This window comes from Macrosteles quadrilineatus, unplaced genomic scaffold, assembly GCF_028750875.1.
Source record: "Macrosteles quadrilineatus isolate MER2022 unplaced genomic scaffold, UCM_ALF_1.0 Scaffold_5__1_contigs__length_97177068, whole genome shotgun sequence".
NCBI classification, from domain to species: Eukaryota; Metazoa; Arthropoda; class Insecta; order Hemiptera; family Cicadellidae; genus Macrosteles; species Macrosteles quadrilineatus.
The window spans coordinates 88298281-88313071 of NW_026542598.1; the positions used below are offsets into that span (position 1 = coordinate 88298281).

Genomic DNA, 14791 nt, shown 5'->3' on the forward strand with positions numbered 1-14791 from the left:
GTAGTTTGTTTATATCCGTCCATATGTCTTTGACGTTAGAAGTGATGAGGAGATGATGTGATGAGATCATGATTATCAATGTGGTGTGGTAATTCGATATGATTATATAAATCCTTGTCAGTGTCAATGGTGATCTACTAACTAAACCCACTAAACCTGAAAACTTACTATCCTCGTAATTTCCTATGAAATAGGTACCAGCCAAGTTTTCAACACAATTGCTTTGTCTTTGTACTATCTGTGTAGTGAAAGTGTGTGGTGAAGTAAACTGTTTTGGACATGACTGCCCGATTACCCTTGTCTTGAGCAAAGTTATACTTTTTTATCATCAAATCAAGGAATAGGCCTAATAGGGTTGATTCTGAACTTAAAGTTTTAATATCGCAATTGAATTAATTCTTAAAATGTGGCACTATATTTTCTTTGTATTGCTTTGCTGTCACTTGGCAAATGCATCTACTGGATTCGATTTTGGAGATGTACTGGCATTACTTTTAGGTATGGGAATCAGTCTGGTTGGAATTTGTGCTTGTTTGGGATGTTATGCAAGACGAAGACAAGCCGGTTTGGATTCATTATGAAATCCAGTGTAGTCCAAAGTAAGTAGGGTAGTGCAGTATACCTAACATAGTCCTTTGTTGGTAAAAGTACCTAGGCATAGGTAACTTACCACCTGTGCCTATCCTAATATTTTATAACACGTTCACTGCGGGCGTTGTATTTTTACAACGTGCCAGGAGCTAGTGTTATAAAAGTAACACGCTGTGTCATTTTTGGCAAAAGGGACCGGTGTGAGACCAGCAGTTGAGCAATGTGCTAGCTGCGTTTGTCACTCCTAGGAGAGGTAGGCCTGTTTTTATAACTTTCTGCAATTATAGTTTCCAGCTCCTGCCACCTGAGCGCTTGGAGCGAGGGTTGTATTGTGACAGCGCCATTACGTGTATAAGTTAGTGTGCTGTTTGCTTGTCAGTGTGAGCTCAGCCATTCACACGGAACGTTATAATCATTCCCAGCCCTTAGCTTAGAATGCGAGCTTTATTTTGGTGTAGGTTTACTAAAATTTTCCGTAAAATCCCCTCTGGCAATGCTTCTGTCCTGGTTTCTTTCGGGATTTTCTCTCTTCGAGCCACATTACAAAGACACTGGCTACGGATCCAGTCAGTGCTGCTACCCTTGGGTGTTTCAGTGAACTAAGTTACGTCCGCTCTCGGGGTAATGCAGCACAATCACCGCTGTTCTTTTGTGATTCGTCAGACTGAAATATTTGAATGCCAATGGCGTTCGCTGTTGTTGCCGCCATTGGCGACCGTCTGTTTGACATATGCCACAGTGAACGTGTTAATTGCAATCTTCTCTAAAAATATATTTCCAGTTTAATTTCTAAAACAATTGTAAAGTCAGTCAGCAAAGCCAATTACAAGGCCACCAACCTGCAGAGCGACGGCTTCGGTTCAGAAAGAGCTTTTTATCACGGACACGAGTCCTGGATGGATCACTCTCAAGCAATCGGGTGGCAAGGTGGGAGGCCACGTTGACTAACCCTCCCATACCAGCCAGGGAGGAACTGGCTCCTGGTGGAGGCCTTCATTACTCGGTGTGGAAGACCCTAAATCAAATTAGGGTCGAGGTACGAAAATGCAAGACAAACATGCAGAAATGGGGTCTCTTACCAGACGAAGAAAACATCTTGTGCGCGTGTGGTGCTGTTCAGGATCCTGGCCATCTGCTGATCTGCCCACGCCTAGACCAGTCTTGCACATTAGATGATCTTTTACATGCGAATGACAAAGCCATATCGGTAGCTAATTTTTGGAAAAGCGAAGTCTGATTTCCGGACACGGAAAGTAAAGTAGTCAGCAAAGAAAACAAAAATTAAATTAAATTATGCCAACCCCCCAAAAAATACTATGGGCAAGGCAGCAGGATAGCAAACATCTTTAACACATCCATGCTTTAACTTATTAAACTTATAGCCTCCCTAAGCCTAAGTCAATCCGTTAATTAAGCTTAAATGAATGTAAAATACTTGATTGGTCATTTTGTGACCGAGATGGCAACTAACTTAGCCTACACAAAGGGCCGTGATCGGTCATTAAAGTATTAACTTCCGGGCCTATATGTTCCATGGGTAGGGTTTCCATATGGCAGACAGAAAAGGGATTTATCTACAATTTATTGTTAAAAGTAAATATGGTTCTCTTGTTAATCGTTAAACATCAAACAGGATACCGTATACAAGTATTTTAGAACATAAGAAAGCATACAAATTAAATTATACTTTTTAAGATATATACAAACTATATAAATACCTATGAAGTTGGCAAGAGTAAACCAACACCTTTTCATGGCCTGAACTTAATATATATGTTGTTTTACACTACACACCTACCTTCCTTAAGTGATGAAAACTATAAAGATAAAATTAGAAAAAACTAGACTTTTAAAACCACACTTCTATTTTCAACAACTCATATAAAACTATTATGACAACAACAAAACAAAACCAAACCATATGACAAATAAATTAAATCAAAGTTAATATTCATCATATATACAGACTAGGAGATATAACATCCTCCCACCGAGTAGTATTACTACTCAAACATGAACCTTTTTGGAACTTTGATTTTTCGTCCAGCTTGTGAGACGTGCTCCCACCGTGGCGGTTGATAATTCCAACCTTGGAATCGTGGTTTTCTTCAGAGGAGCTACTCTTGATTTTGCCGACAATAATTGGACTCTTACTTCATCTTCAATTTCAACTCTCAAGTAAATAACTGTAGCATAGGCATCTTATACTTGTGTCGCAAAATGTATGAATACTACAACCATTTGAATCCATAGTCATTTTACCTATCCATCGGGGTATTTTCACTTTTCCAAGAGCGCTTAGCTCATTATACCACAGTATGAATAGTTTACTGATGTCTGAACTTACTTCAGTGTCCCAGTCAATTTTCAAGTCCCACATACTTTGCAGAAGAAGTTTAGGAAACAAAGTAACAGGGCAAAGGATACCAATTGGATCAAAGATATTGTGAGATATGGATAAAATGTCTCTCTTTGTGATTCGAGACACGTCCAAATCTTTAATACAGTTCGTGAGGTTAAAAAACAGAACGTCCTCAATATAGTTCCATTGAACTCCCAAAACATTAGTGACGAACTTGGTATCTCCTTCTTCAATGACGCTCGTGGCATGCCATCCTCCTAAATCAAACTTAGCGACAGCCATAACTTGTTTCGATTCTTCAACAAAGTGTTTTAGTTCCTCATAAGTATCTACACTGGTCGAAACATTGTCCACGTAAAAACTTTTACTCAGCTTCTTTACCACATTATCATCATACTCCTGAGAAGTCATAGATTTTTGAAGATGCAGATCAATTACTGCCCCTAGAAGAAATGGACTACATTTCACTCCAAAAACAACTCTTTTATGGCGGTAAACAATACTTCGGCTTCTTTCATTGATGTCAAACCATAAAAACCGAAGAAAATCTCTATCTTGTACATTTAACGATATCTGTAAGAAGGCTTTTGCTATATCAGCAATAACTCCAAACTTCCCTTCCCTAAAACGCATCATAACAGAAGGAATCAGTTCAATTAAATTTGGTCCATTTTCAATACAGTCGTTCAATGAGGGTGAAAACTTGGTCTTTGCTGATGCATCAAACACTGGACGAATTCGTGTGGTAATACTACTCTCCTTCACTACAGGTCTATGTGGCAGGTAGTGAAAGTTGTTGTTCAAATCGTCAGAAGGTACAGCTTCAATGATGCCATCACTTAACCACTGTTTAAAAACTGAGTCATAGTCTACGGTAAAATTGTTACCATCCAATTTCTTTACAACTGTTGATAACCTCTTTTCGGCTAACTCTCTGTTACTAGGCAAAGGAGGATGACAATCAACCCAGGGCAAACTTACTTCATATCGACCTTCTTCATTTATAGTGGTAGTTTTTATAAAATGATTTTTAACTGCCAAAGCCTTTTGCTCTTTGGAAACTGATTCACTTGTATCAGTAATGCCTATAGTGTCTAATCTCCACAGTTCCGATATGTCAGCATCATTAATAAACATTGATGTTACAACAGTGGAGAGTGTAGTTGAACCTGTACTACCACTAATTATAGCCTTACCCATCAGTGTCCATCCCAGAAGAGTTTCCATAGCCACTAGTCCAGATTTCAGTTGAATCATATTTCCCGTGAATAGTTTACCCGCTATATCCGCTCCAATCAAAATACCAATTGGTAGCTTGGTCTCATGTATGTCAGTCAGAGAAACATTTTTCTCTATAAGTTCCTGTATCCAGGCACCTTCGGTAACTGGTGGAATTTCCCCACATATGGTAGTTTGACTCAATACCTCAAAGTTGCAGTTGTAACTGTAATCTTGACTGGTTAGAAACACACGATGTCTGTTATGAATTACTTCACCAGATTTGACATTACCAAAAAGAGAGTGTATGATTGTTTCTTCTCCTAAGCTTTCGTAATTCATTTTTTCAGCCAAGTCCTTTAAAATGTAAGAACGCTGTGAACCAGAATCAAAAAGAATGCGAACAGTCTCAAATTGATTACTACCTGGGGTTCTTAATCTTGCCTTTACTGTTTGCAGAAACACTTTCACTCTGCTACTTGATTTATTGGCCAAAGCGGTATCTTCCACTACTGTCATTTCTTTAGATACCTTATCAACACATTTGCTTACACACTCATTCACTACTTCTTTGGAATGAATACTAGGACACATTATAGGATAATGTTTCCTTTTACAATTAGAACATGACAAATGAGTTCTACAATCCTTAATACGGTGACCAGGCTGCAAGCAAAGGAAACAGCACCTCTTTTCCTTTAAAGTGGACACCTTATCAGACAATGGCAATTTCTGAGCAGCAAAACAGTTACTACTCTTATGATTCTTATCACAAAAGACACACTTTGTATAAGAGTTTTGAGTTTTACCAGAGGATATGAGGCATGAAGCTGTTGGTATGTCTATCTTACCTGATTGAGTTTGAGATGGCCTTTTAAAAGATTTCTCCTTCCCAGAGCTACTTATCCCAAAACCTGCCATGGCTAGACCGATTCTCTGTTCCCCTTCAACTTCAGACAGCATAAACTTCATTAAATTGTTGAGTCTTTCCTGAGGGTCTGTTCCTACTTTCAAAGGGCTTCTTTGCCAGGCCCTTAAGAGATCTTCAGGCATACAACTTTCAACTAACGGGTATAACATGGAGGAACATTTATCTGTTGTAACTCCCAAGGTATCTAATGCACGCATATGAGACTCAAGTTTGTCATATAAACTTTGTAAGTTCATTGTGTTTTTGCCTCCTAGAGCATTTTGTAAAACAATTTTTAAGAGTTCCCTGACATAAACCTCTACCAATAGGTCATCTTTACCAAATCTGGCTTTCAAACATTCAATTGCTTTTGGATAGTTTGCACCAGTCGGAGGAAAACTCTGAACTACATCAAAAGCTCTTGATCCGGTAACTATGGATTGCAATAAATATTGAAACTTATCCTCTGAATCAATGTCTGAGTCACTATGAATTTTGCTAAACTGACTCCAAAAAGGTAGCCAATTGATCAAATCTCCATCAAACTTTTTGATCTCTATTTTAGGGAGCTTAAATTTCTTCTTACTAGCATTGTTACAGCAAGATCCAGAATGAGCACTAACTACATCGTTACTTTGTTGTAGTAAATTCTGGACTCTTAATTTTACAGCTTCAAACAAAGCTAAATATTCTCCAGCTAAGATTGTTTCAGCTAACAGCTCATCTTCAGAAACATTATCATTATTCAATAACAAATCAAAGATCTGAGAATTCAAAACCTGGAGTTCATCAACCTTTATCTCCAAAAGCTTTAGAGTGGTTTGAATTTCAATTTTGTCTGTGGTTTCATTTTCAACTAAACTGTTTAGTTTGTTCAATGTTTTAGAAAAATAAGCCCTATATACTGTTCTATTTTTCTTTAGATTTTCCATCATAGAGATAGGTGAAAAACAAGTCCTGTCACGGTCGCCAAATGTTGTTTTACACTACACACCTACCTTCTTTAAGTGATGAAAACTATAAAGATAAAATTAGAAAAAACTAGACTTTTAAAACCACACTTCTATTTTCAACAACTCATATAAAACTATTATGACAACAACAAAACAAAACCAAACCATATGACAAATAAATTAAATCAAAGTTAATATTCATCATATATACAGACTAGGAGATATAACAATATAAATACTTAAACATAAAATCAACCTCATGTCCATTTCATCATTAGTTTTGAAATTATAAACCTATAAAATCAGATAAGCCTAATTCTTTTTCCTGTGGTGTTTTTGTGTGTGTGTGTTATTTTTTTCTTTTTCTGTGGGACCTTGCAGTAAATGTATACATTTTATGTTTGTCTCTGTAAGAGTTTTAAGAACAATTTTAATGATTTTAAACTTAAAAGTGATGGCCACCGCCACAACACAAGACACAAATGGCAGATAGATGAATCCTTTAATAGGCTAAGCTTGACCCATTGTTGGTTAGACAATATAAGTGTAAAAATGTTTAATAGGCTACCAGAAAATGATAGACAAATGTGTTTTAGCAGATATAAAAGCACTCTCTACAGGTTTTTAGAATCTAGGCCATTCTATAAAATCTAAGATTTTTGAAGTATCTTAATCTAACTAAAAAATCTGCTTTCTGTTAAAATACTGTAGGTAATATTTTTTTCACATGTTTATTGTTCGTGTCAAGTAATCTTTATGTATTTATTCCTTAGTGTATAGTACAGTAGAGTCCCGCAAACTCGGCACTCGATAATCCGGCAGTCTGGATAACTCGGCCATCACCTGGCTCAGAAAATTAGTGATATTTTGAGTCCGAGTTAAAAGGATTTGTTGTACTATATGTGATGACTTAATACTAACTTGTCATATAAATATAATTAAAAGAGGTAGTTAATAAGCTTAAAAATTGTATTGTTCTTATTTTTAACCCTAGTTCCCGATAACCCGGCATTTCAAAAACTCGGCACCCTACCAGTCCACATTACGCCGAGTTTGCAGGACTCTACTGTATTTGCAGCTTAAATGTTTCTTCTTAAATCTAGTCAACCAAAAATGTCCATTCACTGTGTACCTGTTACTGTATGCAATATTTCATGTAGCCTAACTTAACAATTTGACCTGGTCTATAACTGTATTGCTGTTAAATTGACCAAATAAAGAATCTTGTATCTTGTACAACAACCTCTCAACAGGCTGTAAGCCATATTTATTCTTGTCTAGGTTTTACTTTTTAAATACTTGTTTTTTTTTCAGGATAATGGATAACACCTGGATATAACATCTGACAAATTACCATGTTCATCATATGGAATGATATCCCACCAAAGAAGAATGAAACATTTTGAAGTGTGTTTAAATAGACTGTAACTTGAATTTTATGTAGATGTAAAGTTTTACTTTAGTTGTATTATTTGTACAAATAAATATTTTCTTTTAAACTACTTGTGGTTGTCATTACAGAATCATCCTGATCTGTTGAATTTATTATTGCCACCGAAAGTACCTAACAGTGAAATAGAAATATTTGCATTAGCGTTCAATCATAGACAAAAATAATTAAATATAGACTCTCAGCTGTGCTGCGGTTACCATAGGTCCTGGCGCACACCGCTGGTAGTGTTATGTAGTTACGGCCTACACGCTATGTAACTACACTGCGCTCCTGATGGTATGCGCCAGAACCAACGGTAACCACTGCATATTTAATTCTATTTGTCTATGATACCGTCTGCACATAAGTAGAATTATGGAGGTAAAAAAATGAGGCAATATAAAGAAAAGTATTTATTTATAAATTATACAGGCATCTATATATATTTATATATCATGATAGGTTTATTCAATGTCTGTTGGCTATTATAATGATATTGAATTGTTTAAAAGGTTTGCTACAAGCAAAAATGTATTAAGTAACGTTTAGATAAAAAAAATCACCATTAACTTACAACAAACACATCTCTTTACACAAATCAAAAATAAAACATACTTTGGCATATATTCTTGCTGAACATGTACATTTTATTAACCAATTTAAATAGTTCAAAATAAAAATGATTACCCACCTTACTAGATCAATTTTAACTGGTAGCCTATAAGAACAGTGAATTTTGCAGTTAAAACATTAAAACCAAACAAGAATAGCCTACCTATATTCAAATTTATTCGGGTGTTTTCTTAAAACACGTACATAATAATCCTAAAAAGAGTTATCGCATCAGACAAGAACCAGGGAAAAACACACTCGACTTCAAACAGAGAAGTGGCAATTGCATACGCTAATTGTGACTAATTAAAATATAGTTTTAGCACTGTCCGGCTACATCACAGTCATCTTAGTTTCACCAGTCTTACCAAACAACTAGTGTCACCCGATTGGTTTACAGTTTCTGTTGTATAACTTTACAATCTACTGCCTTTTTTAAATATTTAGAACATATCAACACGTCCTAGGCAAAACGTATGTACAAATCTTCTCTAAGTCAGTCGATCAATTTATTTACATGACTTTTGAATTTCCTAAACAGAACTGGCTATTCGGAACTGTTCATTCCGTTCATTTGAATAAAAAATTAGCTACTTTACTTACAATATGTTTATTATAAAATAATCACAGCATGATACTAAGTTCCAGAAGAGGCATTTTGATGCCGTCTTTTTTAACAGATTTATTACCTAACCAAATGTATGGTTGACCTGAATGGGCCTTGGATGGAATTCTGAAGAACTTTGTCTTACACATCTTAGCAATTTTATTTAAAAACAAAAATATCCTTTCTTCTGACCTAGCTTGAGGAATCATCTCACTCAAAGAGACAGGCAAAAAATCAACAAGTTGAAAACTTTAAGCTTAGCTCACTGAAAACTCTTATTTTTGTAGAAGTTGAACATCTAGACAAAAACACAGACTAACATAAATGCTCACTTTCAATTCATTTAACTTTTTCGAGCTTCGAAATAAATAGCGCGGGCAACTATACAAGATATAAAACTTATAAGCGTAATACAAAACAGCAAACTGCAAAGCTCTTCCAGTCTGCGTACAAAATAGCAGAAACTATAAAAAACTTTAAATACTACTTTGACTCTTCCATGTACAGTACTTAAAATTAAAGCTAGGAAAAATAAATAACAATCAAAAATTATAAAACATTTTTACAAATTGGCAAAAGGCGGTAGATAGGTCAGGTAGTTTATTTACATAGAACTGAAGAACTAATTGACATCGGCCAGGAAATAATAAATAAATATAATAGTAAATAACAAACCATTCAATCGGATATTGTAATTATATTACTGTACATATTAGGACCGATGTTGGGGAGGTTACCTCGGTGTGTCAGGACGAGATTGAGTATCCGGAGACTGAGGAGCCGTGCTGAAACCCTCTAGGCTGCCTTGTCCACTGATACCTAATGAAATAAATGATACTTTAGTGCCACATAGACGATGGCCACAGAACATGTGGAAAAAATTCGCACATTTTAAACGACACCTAGAGACCTATTTTTTGGTCAACAGGTGTACCTGTAATAGGATTATGCAGGTCACTGTTGATTTCGGGTCGGGCAAACAGATGACCTGAGGGCTCAAGTTTCGGGTTGAGGCTGAAGATCATTATCGGGCCAAGCTCGGGTCACAAAAAACACAGCAGTCCATTCTCAAGGTGTTAACCCTACTCACTGTGTTAGTGCCTAGAGAATAGACTGCTGTAGGGATGTGTTGATTCTAGAAACCACCGATACCCAACCCGTCTGCGAAGATCACTCGATCGGAAGACAATGATTATATCTACACAGCCGAAAAATGTTATTGAATTTTCCAGAATCGCGCCAGACCACAATGAGGTTTTTATGTCAAGAGTCGATGATGATGTCTTCACTGCCGATGGGAGGTAATCAGAATTTTAACCGCAACATCCGAAGATGAGGAAAATTTGAGTGATGCAGTTCTAATGCACATTATAACGAAGTTAGGTAACAGATTAAATTCAATAATATGCTTCAACATGAGTTGCATCACCCACTGTACCAGTTTGGATACAAAAGTGACTTATTATGGCTATTTCTATCCATTAGTAAAACATGGAATAATGTTACAGGCACATCAGAATCAACAAAATTCTAAGAATTATGACACTAAAAATACACAGAACTTCATGTTGAGGTATTTTTAAAAGTGTCAAATTAATGACAGTTCCAAGCAGTGCTCGATTTGTGGGGAATTGCGGTGGAACGGAGTTTCGGTACCTCTCTTTCCAAAAGATAAAAATATTGGCATAAATAGGTAGGCTACTGAATCACATTAAATACGTTACAGTTTCAGAACCTTATTTTTTACAAATCGAGCACTGGTACCAAGTATATACATCCTTTAGGTTCTTTGTCATGTCAAGAGCAATTTATTGTGGTTCTCTCAGGAAAAAACTAGTCACAGTTATCATAAATAAACCAAAAAATTACGTGCATACCCTCATCATTCCACAACAACTTCAGAGAAAAATATTTACTATATTGGGAATGAACCTCTTTGATGAATTGCTTAATCCTATAAAAAGTTAGACCCTCAACCCAACACAATTTTCAGAGAAGGTCAAAAGCTTCTTAGAAAGGCCTATTACAAAGTTGGTGACTTTTTAAACAATTCTTAAATGTGATAAGATACATAATATAACATTGGCAGAGCAGAAAATTATTTTTCAAGAAGAACTGGTAATATTGGAATGAATATAAATTTTAAATAAAAACTTAACCAATATTTTCAGAATTTTTAATTTCACAAGGCCTTTTGCCAGCTATGACACCATCAGACATGAGTTTTGTGATGCATCTGAAGATGCTAGCATAGCTGGCAAAAGGCCTCATGAAATTAAAATTCTGAAAATATTGGTGAAGTTATCATTTTATGTTTATATACAGAAAAAGTTTATTTTTATTTTATATTTTGCTGTTGAGTTTTATTAGTATCTATACACATTTTGTTACATCCTGTAAACACTGAAGGTTATGTGCCGATAAATATCAATCAAGGCTATAGACTGCTGCATTGTGTATGAAACTTAATTCTCATCTTCCTCTACACGGTCATTACCCAAAATCAGCCATAAGCACATATCACAAAGAATGTACATTTTTTATATGATAAATATAACCCCTCAAAGGATATGGACTGCAAAACAACATCAGATTAATTAAGGTCTCTAGATTTTTTCCACATTGATGTATCGAGGCTCCCCTCAGTTACCTTGTGCCGCTGAGCTGTTCTGCGCCAACTGCCGACACAAAGCCTCCACCTCCTCCCGATGCCTTTTCTGAAGCTCCTCTAACTCCATCTGGTGCCTAGTGAAACAACAGTAAATAACCATAACAAGACACACATTTTAATTCAGCTGATAATTAGATAACTTTCCTGATTTTGTTCAATTTAATATGAGTAAGGGTGGCAATTGTTTCAAGCTATTTCTGTCAGCAAAATTTTAGTTATAATAGCCTTTTTAAATATTATATATATTAGGTATATCAGAATACAGTTGGGGTAACAAGCAACAAGGGGCCACATCCGAAATCCAGCAAAAACTTGGCAATGTTGAACATCAACTAAACTGGCAGTGCATTTTTTCCGGGGAACACTCCTGTTTACCGATTACTTAGTATTAGGTCTAAGCTGTTATGTGTGTCATATTTAGTGTTATTCATGATCAAGTCGTTTAATGACAATGAATGATGGATAATTTTAAATTTACGATGGACATTATTACGGCTTGAGAGAAGCACAAACCACGGTCATCCAAGTTAGAGTTGAGACAGAAAATTTGGTAGGGACATCAAAGGATTGATAATAATTTTATTCTATCAAAGAATTAAATTCTTTTTAAATTACATTTTTTTGCCAAAAGAATATTTTTTCCCGTCCTCTAATAGAAAACTACAAATTTGTCTTAACACCAGATTATTAAAAGACAAATACAGTGGTACAAATAGTAACAAGCATAATGACTAAATTTCTGAAATCATGTATTTAGTGGGCAACAGAAAAAATAGTTGATACAATAAAAATTATGTCTACTACAGTATCCAGTCAGAATAATAAAAAAAAAAACCTTGCATACCTCTGAAGAAGTGCCTTCAATTCCGTATTGCTAGGCTCAAATCCGACGGTGTTATCATGATCGTCTGGTATGTACTGAAAACCAAAATAAAATATTAGATGTTAACTTTTACATGAATCGTTCAGCATCACAAAATAAACTTCAAACAAGTTGCTCAGGAATATTCTTACTGAATACAAAATCAATTGGGGACATACATTAACATATATGTTAGCATAAAATGTGAACATTATTGACAAATTTTTATAGCCCACAAATATTAGAACAATAGTCAGCTCTTTTACAGCCTTATGTAAAAAGATCTTATTAAACAATCTTTTGTGGCTAAAACATTTAAATAATGTCAGGAAAACAAAGGAATCAAATAATAAAAAATGAATTATTAACTTTGTTGGGCGTTTATTTAGAAATCAATGCTGCTATCATCTGGAAACATATTTTTAGGAGAAACTCAGATCATTTCAGGTATTCTAATTTTCCTTTCTTAAGGTTATGAAATTAGTTCCACAACCACAAAATCTAAGCAATATTTTTCTGTTAGTATTTAAAGATTAGAATGTCAGGCAGGCTTCTAAATTCTATATTAATTTTAAACTGTCCAAAGGAGTTAAGGGGCGAAAATCACTTTAAAAAAACTGTATAGAAATGTTGTATTTTTTAAATTAAAACTCTACTTATACACTCCGAAGTATGTGAAGGCCTAAAAATCATTTAGGGCTCATCAGTGGACTGCTACAGTTTAGATGCCATGCAGTATTGCAAAATATAATTAAAACACTCAAAACATATGTTTGTTATTGATAAGAGGATTTAATTTTGAGACGGTTACTTTTAAAATGAAACATTGCATGACACTCTTTGCAGGTTAATTTTTTTTACAGGGACATAAAATAGAGGGCATTAACACTGAATACTTTTTGTGTTATGGTATTAGTAAAAAATTACACTTTTAAATGAAGAAATCTAAATGTAGGCAAAAATAATGGACGTAATGAATAAACATTGTTTTTAGTAAAAAAAGCTTGAGTAGGCTAATTATTTTTTTATTTTAAAGCCATCATCATGATTAGTTTATTAAGTTGTAGCATGACAAAATTTATTAATAAACATACGGTGTTGTTCCAGCAAGACAAACATGATGCAATATGCTTCCACTTCCACAAGGTTATCAAAACCACACATGGTATTACAAGCAAATATAACGGCATAAAACTAAATTGCAATTAATTAGTTTTAGCGAATTTCCCATATAGGGAATAAGCTATTACCGTAGTACTCATGGTAAGACCTGGACGCGGGACCGATTTTTTTTTTCGTTTTGAGGTCCCTAGAGGCCAAAAATACCATCCGTTCAAATTCATATATATATATATATATATGTGTGTCCGTCAGCACGATAACTCGAGCAAAAATGATCCGATTTTAATGAAATTTGGTACAAACGTGTAAACGTATGTTTATTCGAACGAGTTCGCGATCCAGCATGATCGGACCATGGGAACGGGGGTTTACGGGGGGTTTTATGGGGTAAAAATAGGTTTTTCCCATTTTTGACCCAAAAAACATAAAATTTAGCAATTTCTTTCCAAACCATTTTGTAGAGCTTAAAAAAACAAATAATTTAGTATATTGAAGTGTTATTATGCGCCTAATGGTTACGGAGAAAATTCCAAAAAATTGTAAATTTAAAATTCCCATGTTATTCTTATGGAGAATAAGTAAACTGTTGTAGTTTGCTTGTTTGTGAACATATTTTGATCAAATTTGGAAAATGTTTTTATTTCTTACTAACTATTCACATTTTACAAAAAAAAAAAAAAAACAGTTTTACCCTCCCTGATGCAGCAAACCTAAGTACTTGTTAAACTAATTCTATTTAAATCAAGAATAAATGTTATATTTTTAAGTAGACATTTCAGTGTAAATCCAATCAGTCAAATGGAAATTCGCTTAGTCTGCAGGTTTGCTGCGGCGGGGGTATTAATTGTTTGTATCTTCATACTTGGCAAATTGTAAGGTTTAGCACTTTGGTCCCGTTGTAGGTTTAAATAATGCTAATGAACTCGCTGAAATTCATGAGGGAAGGCTTCTGTGCGAAAGAATTCTCTAATTTCAAAAGACCAAACACATTTTAAAAATTTGTTAAGGTAGCGGTCCAAAACCGCGGTCTTTTAACGGGTTTGTAGCCCGTTGTTGGAAGACATAATAATTTTATAGACCACAAATCGCGACAGAGTCCAGAAACGATTAGTATAACATTTGCAGAAGATCACTTTAACCCATTGACACTGAATTTTTTAACATTCTTTATTAGTTAATTTTTTTAGGTTATGATATTTTAATGTCTTTTATCATATGTATTTCCCCATGGTGTCCATATTTAACCAAAGGGGAAAAATTTGTTTCCTCCTCATCTATACGAAAAAGAAGCAAATCAGGTGTTGTGTGCAATCCCTACTAAACTAACTAACGCCGCCAACCTTCACCCAAGCCGGAGACCGTTTATTTAAGGAGGGTCTTTATACTTGATAAGCCACACATTAGTAAGCTTGATATGGATTGTAATCACAGGATTTTAACCCGCGCATATT

The 14791-nt window shown here is 35.0% G+C and overlaps 1 protein-coding gene and 1 long non-coding RNA gene across 13 annotated transcripts in view; one reads left to right on the forward strand and one right to left on the reverse strand.

Annotated features, from left to right (window-relative positions):
- The first annotated feature begins 52 nt into the window (after positions 1-52).
- LOC128995956 (uncharacterized) lies at positions 53-7536 on the forward strand. The gene is made up of 2 exons (XR_008490998.1): positions 53-599; positions 7349-7536. It is a non-coding gene; the product is annotated as an uncharacterized LOC128995956 (long non-coding RNA).
- Positions 7537-7866: 330 nt separating this feature from the next.
- The window catches only part of LOC128995966 (serine/threonine-protein kinase WNK2), a 62534-nt gene continuing 55609 nt past the window's right edge, over positions 7867-14791 (reverse strand). For all 12 annotated transcript variants that reach the window (XM_054421058.1, XM_054421063.1, XM_054421056.1 and 9 more), the window contains 3 exons: positions 12201-12274; positions 11336-11430; positions 7867-9504 (listed from right to left, as the gene is read on the reverse strand). In XM_054421058.1, coding sequence (XP_054277033.1) covers positions 9419-9504; positions 11336-11430; positions 12201-12274 — 255 coding nt within the window. In that variant the 3' untranslated portion in view covers positions 7867-9418. The remainder of the gene's footprint in view (positions 9505-11335; positions 11431-12200; positions 12275-14791) is intronic.